This window comes from Ailuropoda melanoleuca, chromosome 16, assembly GCF_002007445.2.
Source record: "Ailuropoda melanoleuca isolate Jingjing chromosome 16, ASM200744v2, whole genome shotgun sequence".
In the NCBI taxonomy this organism is placed as follows: Eukaryota; Metazoa; Chordata; class Mammalia; order Carnivora; family Ursidae; genus Ailuropoda; species Ailuropoda melanoleuca.
Window position 1 is genome coordinate 58,307,225 of NC_048233.1, and position 15,582 is coordinate 58,322,806.

The window sequence follows — 15,582 nt, forward strand, 5'->3', positions numbered from 1 at the left end:
GCCATGTTGCCTCTTCTGCTCTTTCCTTAGAGTGAGGGAAGATTTTAAAAATCTGGCGTCAAGATGCAGACCACTTTTTCTTGATCTTTCCTTGGCACAAGCTGTTGAACTCAAAAATAAAAAAATGCGTGATGGTCGGCCAGAAAAACACTCTTGTCAGTGGACTGCCCCAGCTGGAAGGAAAGACATGGGTAATTGTCATTCCCTCATAAATTTCTATTCAGTTGCACATATATTGGGGATCCATTATGTGCCGGAAACTGTAAGGAAATAGCAAGTTAAAAAAAGACACAGATTCTGTCCTCAAGGATTTATCATGTGTAAGAGGGAGACCCAAGCCCTGTAAACAAATAAGCATAATATTTTATTTTAAGTGCATGAAAGCATACAGAGAAGGTTAATTATAACATAAAGGAAGGAATCTGAAGAGACAAGAAAATAATCCTCAGAAGCCCGGTGATGCGTGAACTGGATTTTGAAGAATCAGTTTGTCAGGCAAAGACAATGAGGAAATTCTCGACAGAGAAAGGGCATGAAGAAAATCATGGATGTGTAAACAGAAGGGTAGGCTTGGAAACTGCAGCTTGTTTAATATCAGTGAAGTTAAAATCATTAAGGCAACAGAGAAGAAGGAGGGGGCCAAACCATGAAGAGGCTTCATGCCCTACTAAGGTGCTGAGTCCAAAATCTTGCAGCAAGGACATTTTCTCAACATAGAGCTCAGGTGTGTTCCCTTCCATTCGTTTTCCAGGCTGATTCTCTTCCTAATAAGGCCAGGGAAATGAGTTAAGTATCTTTATAAGTTTAAGAAGTTTGCTTCATTTTCTTTCGAATGCATTTTCCATATTCAGAGTTACATCGTTCTGATTTTGACAAGATGCAGGTAATTTCTCAAATGCTTATAAGCTTGTGAATATCTTCTTAACTTCCTCTTTCTCTGGTTGCATTCTCCCCTCCCCCAGTAGGTCCCTTTAGTTCTTGGTTTGTATTTATCTTCCAAAAGAGAGTGAAGCAATCGGATCTGTGCTGGAAATTCTTGGTCATGGTCATCTGTATTGGATGGGCTAGCATGGGGAGTGGAACAGGGAATGGGGTGACCATAGCATGGCCTAGAAATAGTCCTACAAGAGGCATTGAGAACATAAACTAGGAAGTACAGAGACGATGGGGAAGAATTTGTATTCAAGGGAAACACAAACTGACCTGTAGGATAGGTCAATATCTATCTGGCCTTGTTGCTGGCCTTTTCTCTATTCTCCACCAATTTAAAAACTGACTGTTGATTCCTAGCATGTAAATGTTTCCAAACATACGAATGAAAATTGAAAACTTTAATAAAACGTTGGAAATATGAAGATTTGTATTAATGTAATTGTGTTTTAGCTTCCATGTCAAATTGAAATGATTTTACACTCATTTTTGTGCTTAACTTTGGGATGCAAAATTCCAAAAGTCCTTGATAGGACTAAAATGGGGAAAAATCCATATATAGTGTGATCTTATAAATAGGAACCTAAATATTTGTTCTTTTTATTAACATTCAGTGTCAGAATGAATGCTCATTTTCTTATCTCGTTGAATTGGTACTAAAATATTTGTATACTGTTCTCTGACTTTAATAATATTTTTTTATTTCAAATTGAGGTTTAAAAGATTATAATTTGAAGAAAATCTTTTTTTCCATGGAAGCAGTCTACTCACTTTTCTCAGCAGTCCAGCGATTGAATACATTGTGTAGTCAGAAAAGAACATTTCCCCTCAATTCGTTATAGCAGAGCAAATCTTCACCCCCCTATTTAATTGGATGACCACCCATCAGTCCATAGCTAGATGCCCCTCTTTTGTTTAAAGAGGAACATGCCACAAGAGGGAATCAAAACTCTCAAGTAACTGTCAGGGTCCTCTAAGATCTCTGTGCCTCTCACAGAGCAGGAAAAAAAAAAAAAAGCAGAACTCCCCATTTTTTGCAGAAGGCCATAAATTTCCTTAAAAATGAAGATTTTTATTATGGCACAAAGAACAGAGTTGGTCTGATGCAGAGGCTATTTTTACAGAGATCTGTCAAAAAAGCAAAAATCACTATTTTTTAAATTAGCAAGTAATGAACACAATAAGTATATCTAACTCCAACTGATAATTCACCCCTGTCCCTAAGCCTTGCTCCACACCTCACCCACTCTTGAACCCCCAGAGGTGGGAGTCTGCAGTGCAAGTCAGGGATGGAGTGAGGGTATTTGCTTCATATATTACTTGGTAATTATAAAAAGGGCTGGGAGCTTGTTTTTTTCCGGCTGCATCAGAATGCCCCAGCTGGATCAGGGCTGCCGGGTCCTTATGGTTTTGGAACAGCCCTGTGAAAACAGCTGCATCGGGGGTGCCTGGGTGGCTAAGTCGGTTGGGTGTCCATCTCTTGATTTCAGGCTCAGGTCACAGTCTTGGGGTTGTGGGATTGAGCCCCGTGTGGGGCTCCTCACTCAGTGGGGAGTCTGCTGGAGATTCTCCCTCTGCCCCTTCCCTGGCTCATGTGCTCTCTCTCTCTCTCTCCCATAGATAAATAAATCTTAAAAAAAAAAAGCAAAAACAGCCCACTCCATCAGAACTATCAAGCCACCATGTCATGTACCCAAATGTATTCCCTACCCAAGAAAGACCTAGTCTCCCTGCTATTATCCAGGCTCACACTGTGATGCACAGGTGGGAGACTAGCTCAAAGTCCTCAGTATGTTTAAGAAGCAAGCGTCTGTTCTGTTTTGCCTATCCTAGCTGAAATGGACCTACTGAGTTTCAGAGAAATGTCTTTGGGGTGTTGATGAAATGAATACAGGTATCGTCAATGTCTGTGAGTTTATGAAGGTATGTTTTGCTTCACTTTTCCTCTGTGTCATATTGATGTCTTCCAATGTGTCCTATTTTTTTTTCTGAATTACCTGTCATTTATTAGCCCGCTCAATGTCTGCATTGTACTTGACAGAGTTGGGCATAATATCTAAAGAGTCTAACGTCCCTACATGGGATGGAGCCTCCCTTGTCCTGTCGGTGAGCCGAGGTGGGAAACTCACAGCTTGGGAAGGGCCCTGCAGTGCCCTCTATGCAGCAGATGCCACTAATCCGAGGTTGTTCCCACAGCCAGCCATCTGCTGTTTGGGGTTCACTTCTAAACTTTAGGTAAAATCCTCTCCCTTTCACCCTTTTTTAGCTCCATCCCTACTTCCAGCACGAAAACACATAACCACATTCTCAGAGATAAATATTAAAGAGAAGTCTATTTTACAACTGGATACAGGACAGGAGAAAAAAAAAAGCCTGTATATTCTTTTATTACTTTTAAGAATTCTTAAATAAGAAACATTAATTACATTCTTTTTAAAAAATCATTTTTAATTAAAAAAGTGAAATCATTTTAATTAAGAAGATTACTTAATTACTTAATAACTTCGTAAAACAAAGTATCATTGCATCATCCAATGTTAATGCCAAGTAGGACCCTGAAAAACAAGTGTCTTTAAAAGTCTCAAAAAAGTCTGAGGATATTTTTGAGAACCTAAAGCAAATGTATCTTAAGGAAGAATTATTGCAGGATGTTTCCTTTTCATATTTTCTCAGTATACTTACCACATCCAAAATTAAGGAAAATATACTGTTTTTTACTCTTGGAAAAGTAATTTTCTGTTATTACACTAAAGTAAATTTATTTCTTTCCTTTCCTTTTTTTTTCCCAAAGAGAATAAAAGTAGAGTAGGCTTTCTTCAATGAGTGAAAAGCTTCAGTTTCTCACAAACTAGGCTTGCTTTCTCTTACAGCCCAGGAATGAATTTTATAGCATATGGCAGTTGGACTGCAAATTTTGAATTTATAAATTTAGCAAATTCGAATTGGTGGCAATTTCCAGAAGTAAAATTGGATTACTTTATATGCTGGCTTCATTTTTACCAAACCTACACATAAGTTATATATTTAACCTGTCATCGTGGCTAGTGCCTGCCTATCAGGAGATTCACCAGTCCCCCCCCCTCCCAAAAAGAGGACAACTGATTAACTGTTACTTCTCAACTCTGACTCAACTTTTCTTCTTCAAGATGGCAAACCATTGAAATACACTTTAGTTTTGGGATAATAGATAGTTTCATTAAATTTCTTCATTGAAATTCCAATCCCAAACTTTGAAATGTGCCCATGGAAAAAATTTGATTAATTTTTTTTCAATGTTTCTATCCCTTTAGGGAGAAAAAAGTTAAAACAAATGATGTCGCTATTTATACATTCTGTTGATTTGCCTAATTTCTAACTTAGTAAATTTAAAAAAATAATTCTTAAGCTCTACTCCATTCAAACTAACTTTGTTATTATTATTATTGCTATTTACTATTATTATTTCTTATCATTCAACTTTATTATTTTTCTCAAAATTTTATGATTTTTCTCAATCTGCAACTTTGCTCTTAATCAAAAGAGAAATACGGGGCTAAAATCAGAGTGTTCTTGAATCTAGGCCTTGTTAGGTCTGCGATTTTGAGCAACTTGCTTTCCTATACCCCAAAATCTTTATCTGTATGATAGAGATAGCACCTAATTACCTTTAAGTAGTGCTAGGTTGGGATAAAAGCACTGTCGCACTTTGCATATAAACTCACTTCATCTTTACACGACTCCCTTGAAAGCACTATAAATAACTAAAGAACAGCTCTGAGAGTATATCAGTTTACAAAAAAATTAAAATTAAAAATGCAGAATTTTATTAGTGAAATTCTTTCTCCTTTACTCCCACTGGCTGTCAGGCTTCTATGCACATGGCCTGCTTGTCCAGAGAAGACTGATACTCAACATGTTGTAGGGAGAAACGATTGTATGGGTTGTCCCTCTAGCCAGCAACTTAGTTGTAGCTTTTTATCATCTCATATCTAGATTATGAAATAACATGGCCTCTGTTCACACTTGCCTTGCACAAGCCTGCAGGTAATCTTCTTCATGCCCACCTTCATCTCTCTGCCCCCTTGCTCCGCTGTCTCACTGCAGCATGATAAAGTCCGAAGTCTTCACTAGAGCTTTCCAGTCATCCCACAGTCTGGTGCCCCCTCCACGAACATGTAGATTTTGTCCAAACTCTGCTTGTTTCCTGGATCACTAATTCCATTCTTTCTGTCTGGCCAGACTTCACTTATCCATTCTGCAAGGCCCACCTCATATCCCAGTGAAGCCCTTTGCCAACAATCCACCCTATATTTGTATTATCCCTAAGCCAAATTACAAACTACAGGTAAGAAAGAAAGCCCAGAAAATAGACCTCATTTCATTGGTAATACTGAAGTGCAAGGCTGTAACATAACAATGGAAGCACACATATTTTTCAATAAGAATTTTGTTAGAATGTGTTAGGAGAGAAAGTGAAGTGTGGTATGTCAAGAAAGCTCTTCACCTGTGAAACAACATTGTGTTATGGAATGAGAGCAGGCTTTGGAGTCAGCAGAGCTGGCTTTGACTCTCTGCTCTGTGAACTTGACTTAGTTTCAGAAATGATCTGAGCCTCACTTTTTCCATATGTGAAAAAAGGCAATGCCTCTCAGTTTTGGAATGTGGAGTGTAAATGATACAATGTAAGTACTTGCTCCCTTTTTCCTCCAATTTAGACAGCCATGAACATAGATGAGCATAGGAGCAGAGGCATAGCAAAGAGTATTTGGGTAAGGACAGAGGGAGAAATAAACAACAGTGACATGACAATATCCTATGTTGAGTTCCCCTTATGTGGAGAATAATCATGTTCTATTCCTTTTTTTAAGATTTTATTTATTTATTTGACAGATAGAGAGACAGCCATCGAGAGAGGGAACACAAGAAGGGGGAGTGGGAGAGGAAGAAGCAGGGGCTCGATCCCAGGACTCTGGGATCAGGCTCTGAGCCAAAGGCAGAGGCTTAANCAAACTACAGGTAAGAAAGAAAGCCCAGAAAATAGACCTCATTTCATTGGTAATACTGAAGTGCAAGGCTGTAACATAACAATGGAAGCACACATATTTTTCAATAAGAATTTTGTTAGAATGTGTTAGGAGAGAAAGTGAAGTGTGGTATGTCAAGAAAGCTCTTCACCTGTGAAACAACATTGTGTTATGGAATGAGAGCAGGCTTTGGAGTCAGCAGAGCTGGCTTTGACTCTCTGCTCTGTGAACTTGACTTAGTTTCAGAAATGATCTGAGCCTCACTTTTTCCATATGTGAAAAAAGGCAATGCCTCTCAGTTTTGGAATGTGGAGTGTAAATGATACAATGTAAGTACTTGCTCCCTTTTCCCTCCAATTTAGACAGCCATGAACATAGATGAGCATAGGAGCAGAGGCATAGCAAAGAGTATTTGGGTAAGGACAGAGGGAGAAATAAACAACAGTGACATGACAATATCCTATGTTGAGTTCCCCTTATGTGGAGAATAATCATGTTCTATTCCTTTTTTTAAGATTTTATTTATTTATTTGACAGATAGAGAGACAGCCATCGAGAGAGGGAACACAAGAAGGGGGAGTGGGAGAGGAAGAAGCAGGGGCTCGATCCCAGGACTCTGGGATCAGGCTCTGAGCCAAAGGCAGAGGCTTAACGACTGAGCCACCCAAGCTCCCCATCATGTTCTATACCTGACTAAAAACATGAGAGTGGCTTGGAGGGGAAATTGTTGCCATGAAAAGGATTTTAATCGCTCAGACATTGACACCCGGGCCAAAATTTCATCTACCTGGCAGATAGTTTCATTTAAATAAATTTAAGGAAGTCAGTGAAAGGACTGGTCAACTATGAACCTAATTCCAATCAGGGATGTAGAAATGTTCGCTGAGGCTGGGGTGATCAGCAAACTTGGGGGGAAATGGCTGCATTATCTATTAGCTAAGGATTACTATAGATGAGAATACCAGCCATCAGCAGACATATTTTCCATGTACAAGCCAAATACTTCAATGAAAAACATCCCTGACCCAAACTAGCTATAATCTCACGATCATATAGAAGCAGATAACCCCAACAACAAAATTAAAGGCAAGGTATCTAAAGAGAACAATGTGCTCATGCAAGAAGGAAGCACAGAGTCTCTAAGCTCTAATGTCAATAGAGCATAATAGAAGTTTCTAGAATAAATTGATCAAGGGAAATATATGATGGACAACAGAAAGGGGATTTATAAAGTGATTTACTGGGAGGAAAAAAAAAAAAAAGAGGAAACCAGAGGAAAGAGAGCCCCCTGATGGGAACAGATGATTCTAGAGAATTCTGCTCCATTCTTTCCCATCTTAGTTGATACAACTCCATCTCTCTGGCAGCAGGATCATCCTTGACTCCTCTTATCTCTTTTACTATATGTCCAATGTATCAAGAAAATCGTTGTTACTTTGATAACAATCAAAATCATCTAGAGTCCATCACATCTCACTACCTCCACCACCAACCTCTGAACTACCAACATCACATGCCCTCTTCTTCCTCTACAGCTCTTCTCCTACTCCTTCACCAATCTCTCTTCTTCCAGTTTTTTATTATGTTCAGTTAGCCAACATATAGTACATCATTAGTTTTTGATGTAGGGCTTTTTAAAGCATTGCTCTATGTCAGGCACTGAGCTCAGCACCTAATATTTATCGCTCTATTTAATCCTAGCAAAAACCTCACAAAAGCAGCATTTTAACTGTTTTGCACATGATAGAAATTAAGTAGATAGTCCAAAATCAAAGAGACAATACATAGCAGAGCCAAGATGTGACTGAAGAGTGTTTGTTCTATTAAATACTATTCTCTCTCTCTCATCTCTTCTATGTGGTTGCTGTGATTTGTGTGGGCTTCTCTCTCTGTGTCACTGAAATCATTGCACTGAATGGTGATTGTGTGTTTGACTGTCTTCCCCACTACAAGTTGGGGAATAACTAATCCAGGGAAATACTAATATTAGTAAAGGTGTCATTAACTGAGTACCTACCATGCACTATGAATTTATTCAGCAAATATGTAAGTGTCCTCTATGTTCTAGAACAGGCACTGTTCTAAGTGTTGGGCATGCAGTGGTGAACAAAACAGAGAAAGACTACTTATAGAGAATTTACATTCTGTTAGAGAAAGGGATCAATACATTTAAATATAAATTATATATATGCATACACTATGTATAATATATATAGATAGATATAGATCTATCTATCTATCTATATATTTATTGACAAGTATATCTACAACACGTCAAGGGCCATAAGGAAGGACATGGACACAGGCAGGTTGGTGAATGTGGTGGAGGGAATGTATAGAAGTTCTCTTCTGAGTCCTCCTATTTTTCCACTGAAATAAGAAGCAAAGCTGTCAGCTGAGCATAAGTAGGAGGGGGAAGTGGAAGGTTTGAGGATAGAGAACACCAGACGTGGTCAGCTCGTAAGACAGAATTGAGCAGATGTTAGTAGACATGCAGTAAGATCAGTCATCATGGTGTGTTTTCCTTCAGTCATGTTCAGCTGCTCTGGTTCCTGTGCAGATTTAATCAGGTACGCTCTGTTAAATTGCTTACAGATAGCGTATCATTTAAATTTCATAACAACCCTGGAAGTCATTTTCATCCTGTATTTTCCCGATGAAGTAACTGAACTGAGAGAGTGTATCACTTTCTGACGTTCTTGCAGATGGGAAGTATCAGAATTCAGGTTTGAATCCAGATCTGTCACCTTCACACCTTGAGTTATTAACTTTGACACGATGTCCCTATCAAATTGGACCTGTATCCCCATCTCTACACATGCTTCACACATTCTCAGTGAACTAGCTTCAGAAATGAAGACGTGGCTGATAGACAATTTTTACACATTTTCATTGACTGAAAAGTTAATCTTAGTCAACAGAGTTAAGACAGCCAAAAAAGATTAATGAGATTTGAGTTGCATGAATGAAAATGTGGCGGTGAGCCCACCATGCAGGCATGGGCCAGACCACATCTATAGTATTATGTCTGGTTCAAGACACCATTCCTGTTGGAGAGTGTCAGCAGACTTGAACACATCATACAACGGAGAGCAGAGAGCCTAGGGCAGGGCTTGGAAGCCATAAGACATGAAAAATATGGGGAATAAAAAGGCTATTTGGACTTAGAACCAAAAACAGTACAGTTGCTGTGCTTATATGCATTTCTAAGACTGTCATATTCTGTGGGATTATGGAGCACAGAATTAGAGCCTGAAAGAAAAGTGACAGAGGTAAAGTATACCTTAGAATAAGGAGGAAGCTTGTGACAACTGGAGCTTTCTGGAACCAATAAGGGCCGCTCCATAGGAAGATGTGTGCAGTGTACATAATTGAAAGTGACCAAGAGGGTTTTCCATAACCTTTACATGGATGTCATAGGGGATAGCCACAGCAAGAACAGAAGGTAAAACTGAATTTTCTATTTGCCCTGAAACTCTAAGGAAGTCTGAGATAATCGTCTCCCTTTCTGACGCCTTACATGATTGTTTTCCTTCGACATATGCTGTTTTCTGAAAACTATAATCAAATTATTTGTGTGGTTTCCCAGCTCTGATGAGCATGAGCTGTGTGATTCTGCACAAATTATCTAAGATCCTTATGTCTGTATCTCCTCATCTATAAAATGAGAACAATACTAGGATCTTTGTTATGGGGTTGCTGTGAGGATTACATGAATTAATCCGTATCAGGTGCTCAGAAGAGTGCCTAGAATCCTAAGTGCTCCATAAATGTTAGCTCTCAGTTTTCAAGAACTCATCACACCCTGCCTTTTAGTGTACCTGCCTTGTTTTATCATGTGTTCTTGGATTCTCCAACGAGAAGGTCGCTGTTGTCCTGGGGCTAAGCATGTAGAATATACCAAGTACCTAATAGTCCAAAACAAAAATGTATTTCTCTCCTTTCAAGCAACATAAACTCGTGCAGAAGTGTGTTTTATACATCCTCGGGGAGACTTTTTGAGTTTGGTGGGTTTATCACCTAGGGAAAAGGTTTTATAGATTTCTCCATCTTTTAAAATACTAAAGAGTGTTCAGACGCAATCTCTTCTTTCGGGGGTTGCCTCCAGTCTCTAGTCTCCATTAGAAAATAAGTGAAGATTTGTTTAAGACACAGAACATGTTAGTTTTCTGGAAATCTACTGCGTGCCAGCTTTGGGCTCTATGCTGAAGGGTGGGGGGAGAAGGGGGCAGTAGAGGTGAGGAATTAAAGATACTTGACATGATCTCCATCCCTTGCAAGGAACTTGTAGTCTAGTGGAAGAAAGGGAGATAAATCCTGCCTGACAGACCCTTGCTTTCTCTTCATCTGCTACCCTCCTCTTTGCCTGGGTTGTAGCCCTAGAGACTTTGAGTTCCCCCACCAAGATGAGAGATTCCCCCTCTTCCTACTGTCTCTCCCACCAAGACACTCTTCTCCCTGCCTCTTGTATGACTGCCCTCTCCCACTCCATGGCCTCTGGCTTAAGTAACCTCTCTTTAGCTAGACCATTCTTTTTTTTTTTTTAACAAATTATTATTATTTTTTAAGATTTTATTTATTTATTTGACAGAGATAGAGACAGCCAGCGAGAGAGGGAATGCAAGCAGGGGGAGTGGGAGAGGGAGAAGCAGGCTCATAGCAGAGGAGCCTGATGTGGGACTCGATCCCACAACGTGGGGATCACGCCCTGAGCCGAAGGCAGACGCTTAACCGCTGTGCCACCCAGGCGCCCCTAGCTAGACCATTATTAACTATCATGTCTAAATAGGTTCCCCATCCCACTCCCAATAATCGTTTGCCAACGCACCCCATTTGTTACCTCTGTAGCACTGGCTACAATGTTCGTTCTTATGTATTCATTTGTTTGCTTCCTTGCTTATTCACTTTTCCTTTCACAAAATAGATGTGCGACCCCATCATTTTTATTCACTAATGTGCTCTCTTTCGAATAGCAAGGCTTTCCACAAGTACATGTTGAATATGTGCAAGATCACTTGGGCACAATGTGGCAAGCGCGGAGACTAAGGTGTGTTTCAGCGCTGGGGACCACAGAAGACAGCAATCTAGCTCGTTCTTACAGACCCAAAGGAGGGCATTGCAGAGGCTGGCTGTGCCCCACCACAGCCCCGCGGTACTCTTCCCATGCATGACACCACTTTTTAGCGTAGACTGCCACTAGGGCTGGAGAGGTTTCTCTGCCTTGGCTAACACACAGAGAAGGTCTCCAGAAGTGCCTAGAGAAGTAGCCAATGAGGGGTAGGCGTGGGTGGCCTGTGCACCCCAGCTTCCGTACCCCTGGGTGGGACAACTCTGAAGTATAGTCTGCAGTATTGCCGTAAGGCCCAGCAGTTCATTTAACCATTCATTAAAATATTTCCAGAGGCTTCCTTCCCTGTCTTTCTTCCCTACCTCCTCTGAGTTCTTCCAGGGATACCTCCTTAATACATTGCTTACATTCAGATCCTCATCACAGGTCAGCTTCTGGAAGATCTCAGTCTAGCGAGAACAAGTGATCAGATTCTTGAGCCACGTCGAGTTCACTAGACAAAAAGTAAAAGAATTTCCAAAGAGCCAGGATCCCCAGGGAAGAGACTCAAAGCCTTTTTTCCACCCTGGTACGCTGCCTCTACAAGGGTCAGATTTTGGTTTTGGCTGGGCCCCTGCAAAGTATTCACAGGAAAAGATAGTAAGTGATTGGCTGATCCTCAGCACGTCAGACTTGCTATTTCAGAGCCAAGAGCACAGTTCAGTGCAGGTGGACAGAAGGTTCTAAACCCAAAATAACACATTGCAACCCACATGCTACACTCAGGAATCTTTAACCAAAGAGCTTCTTTGTGTCTTTCCCTTTTTTGAAATACAACTCAGGATCCAGGAATGTGATGCCTAACCCCGAAAAGGAAACCTTGTATAAATGGTTCCTTGAAAGCCAGCATGTAGTGTGTTCATAAATTTTACGATGTGTGAAGCACATGTTCAAGGAAGTATTTATTAGTAGGCCATAAGTTAAATTAGAAAGGGTGGTTCATGCCTTAAACATTCCGTCATTTTCCATACTGTTTATGTATCCAGACCCAAGTGTGAAATTTAAATTTGCTTTTAATATATTCACCTGACAAATGATTTACCCTAGTCAAACGTGTTTTCTCTTGAGTCCGTGGTAGTTCTGTTCTGTGGTTGTGGGGAGACTGGGAAGGTGTTTTTAAATTACTTTTTCAATGTTAAAGGTTCTGTGCAGATATCATGAAATGATTTTACTGGTGGATTTACGGAAACATAGTTTATTTCTCCCTGCAAATTAGAGTATTTTTTATTGTGGATGCTATGATTAATTTAGAAACTGGGTAGTCACAGTGCTATCTCGGAAAGTCACTTGTAACATAACTGAGTGTATGAATGGCTCATATTAAGACACAGTTTCTAGAATGAACTGTGGCTGTTGGTTGCTGATTTTTGTAAAGTCCTTGCCAGACTAGAGTTGGAAAATAGTGAACTTTGCGAACTTAAAAGGCATTGTAACCACCCTCTGATAGTAAAATCCTGTAAATCTGAAATTACTCATAGTGGAGACTATACTGTGTATAGTGCTGAGAGCCGTCCTTGCTTTATATTGGAGTATCAGCATGAATATGGTTAATTTTATACATGTAAAAAGTAACATATTTATTGAAAGAGCCCAACTCATTCTGTGTCTATAAAACAAAAAATAGTGTGTGTGCACATGTGTGTGCATGCGTGTGTTATTCTATAATGGGAAAATGACTCATGTTAAAACAAAAACTCTTTAAAACGTGCTATAAATGTATATAGATGTATGTAGTGTGTGCCCTAAGGAGACCCTCCTTGAAACCACAAAGTAGTCAAAATATGAACTCAAACTTTTTAAAACATTTACATCTTGGAAAATGTTTTTTCAATATCTGTGTATTCTATTTCCTTGACACATGGTCACTGACACTCTCTGGAAAGTGATAGTGGCCTTAAGTAAAAGCAAACTGGCTTAGACCCCTGAAATACACTGGCATAAATTAAAGAAGAGAAGCTAGCTGATTTTTAAGCCTTGGTTCATTTCACAAAAGGTGGGCAGCAATGTTGTTGTACAATGAAACCTACCCATCATGTTTTTCTGCATTTAAAATCCTGACTAGAAGCCAAGGTTTATCTTTTTTTTTTTTTTAATTCCATTGTTTCTTGGCCTTTTGGTTAAGATCAAGTGTAGTGGTTTTTTAAGTTCCAGTATAATTAACACACAGTGTTATATTCAAGGTTTATCTTTGAACACCCCAGCTTGAGCAAGTTCAGACAAAGTGGTCCTAAGTGTAACTTGCTTTGTTTTCCTTTTTATCTAGTAGATTTCTTTTGTAAGGGACAGAATAAGCAACGGACATTCAGACACAGGGCATAAAAATACATGTGACAACAGTATTTCAAGGCATCACTTGTTTATTTTATGCATCATTGTCAAAATTATAGACTTTGGAATCAGTTGCTCTGCAAATCATTAGCTCTGCATGATTTGGATCTCTGTTCCCTTCTCTATAACTAGGGAATGTCGAAAGCATCTATTGTGTATTTTTCTGTGGACATTAAGAGAAATAACATATGGAAAGCACCTTGCACTGTGCCTGACATCTAGAAAGCACTCAGCAAATATTGGCTATTATTATATGTGGTCAGAATAGTGGTCGTCTGCTATGCACCAGGCACTATTCCAGGCTCTTTGCATGGTCAACAAATGACCTGCATGGTGAATTTAATTATGGCTATTTTATAAATTAAGAGATGGAAGCTCAGAAAAGACACCAAGAAACTAGCTGGTAAGATGCAGGACAATGATTCAAACCCAGGCCCTCGGCCTCCGTGTTCTTTACCCTATTCATATCCTGTTTCATACAGTACCAGCTGCATACGGCTGTTTAGCTGGTGGCTAACAAGCTGGTGGGAGAGCCGGAGGTGGCCTCCTGTACCTGCAGGCACTTTTTCACTGCTAACACTACTATCTGACTCCTAAGAAATCCCCGTTTCTGCAGAAACAGCCAGGTTGACATCAAAGAGGAGAGAATGATTTCCAGTCTACAACAACTACACAGGAACATTGATCCAGGCTTCATTCTTTAAGTGGGGGCTTGGGGCTATTTTCCATAACATGACATATATTCCCCAGTTTGAGAAGTGAGGCATTGCTCAGGATGACATTGAGGTGTGAGATCTCATTCTGTCACTTGTTGGGAAGGTTTGCCTTCCTATGGCAGATTCTTTCTTCGAAAACTGAAGAAATCAAATTGATCAGCTCAAGTTAGGTCTTTCCTGAATGCAGTTGTTAATATCGGAATTATTTCCCTTGGCAAAATGACATCTCTGTGTTCTGCCTCCTTTGGGAGAGCCTGGTTTGCAAAGCAAATTATTTTTTCCGTTTGATTTCCTTTCTGTTTCTTCAAGTAAACATTTTTCATGAGCTTTTGATCAGGAGCAATCAGAAAGCTAACGAAGGCATTTGACTTCATCGACTGTGGTGTTGTCATCAAAGGATCTATGCAAAATGCATTTTTTTATGCATCCCAGGACCACACCTTTCATCTTTCCTTCCCCCATGGACAGTTTTTGTTGACTCCAAAGAATGATTTGACCTCAGAGAAAGCTTCTTATCAGGTGAAATAAGAGGAAGAAGGAGCTGTACCGACCAAGGCAAACACTCCTTTCACCTCAAGGAATGTGCATATGCTGTTCTAAGTCCCTCATTCAGATTTTATCATCTGTTTGGAGTTAAGCAATGTAACATGGCCATTTAAACACACAGTGTCTCAGTGGAGACGTTTCTAAGTAGAGTCCAGGCAAAGAAGCCCTAAGGATGTACAGATCAAGAGCTATCCACAACCTAAACACTGTCTCAACCAATGAGGTCTAGTGAATACCTGTCATGGGTCACTCAGTGGTAGGTATCTGGCAGACTGTCATGGACCCAGGGAAGATTGAATGAAGATCAATTCGAAAGACTGCAATTTCGTAATTCCCATGACAAATCAAAGGTCAACTTCAATGAACTAGTCCCTTCTCTGAGGTTCTCATTTTATATAAAAACAATGTAATCCATCTGATTTCTTCTTTTTCTTATTCACAGAACGTCAGTACTGGGGCGCAGAGCTCCAGCTACCTACACTGGATTTTGAAGATGTTTTAAAAAATGATGAACACGCTTACAAGTGGCTCTCCAGCCTCAAGAAAATAGGCATAGTACGACTTACAGGAGCATCTGACAAACGAGGACAAATTTTAAAACTTGGGAAAAGGATTGGTTTCCTTTATCTCACATTTTATGGGTGAGTCACCAAAGAGTTTGTATTCGGCCATTATATATAAAGTTTGATATATTTCCCAGCAGAGAGACTCTTTTGATTGGAAATAGAAAATTTCCATTTTGCCCTGAGCAGGAAGTCGGATGGGAAGACGTGCCTAAAAGTGGAATTTCTCCGAGAATAACTGGGATTTTAAAGGATCCTAAAAGCCCAAAGGCATCAGACATCAAAGACAGCCTAGTTATAGAGGGTGTGTGTTAATTTGCTAGGGCGGCCATAACAGAATACCATAGAGTAGGTGGCTTAAACAACAGAAATTCATTTCCTCAGACTTC

At 39.8% G+C, this 15,582-nt stretch overlaps 1 protein-coding gene across 2 annotated transcripts in view; it reads left to right on the forward strand.

The window, feature by feature from the left end:
* BBOX1 (gamma-butyrobetaine hydroxylase 1) overlaps positions 1-15,582 on the forward strand; it is a 60,548-nt gene that overhangs the window by 12,014 nt on the left and 32,952 nt on the right. For both annotated transcript variants that reach the window (XM_034645448.1, XM_034645447.1), the window contains one exon: positions 15,073-15,271. In XM_034645448.1, the coding sequence (XP_034501339.1) occupies positions 15,073-15,271 (199 nt within the window). The remainder of the gene's footprint in view (positions 1-15,072; positions 15,272-15,582) is intronic.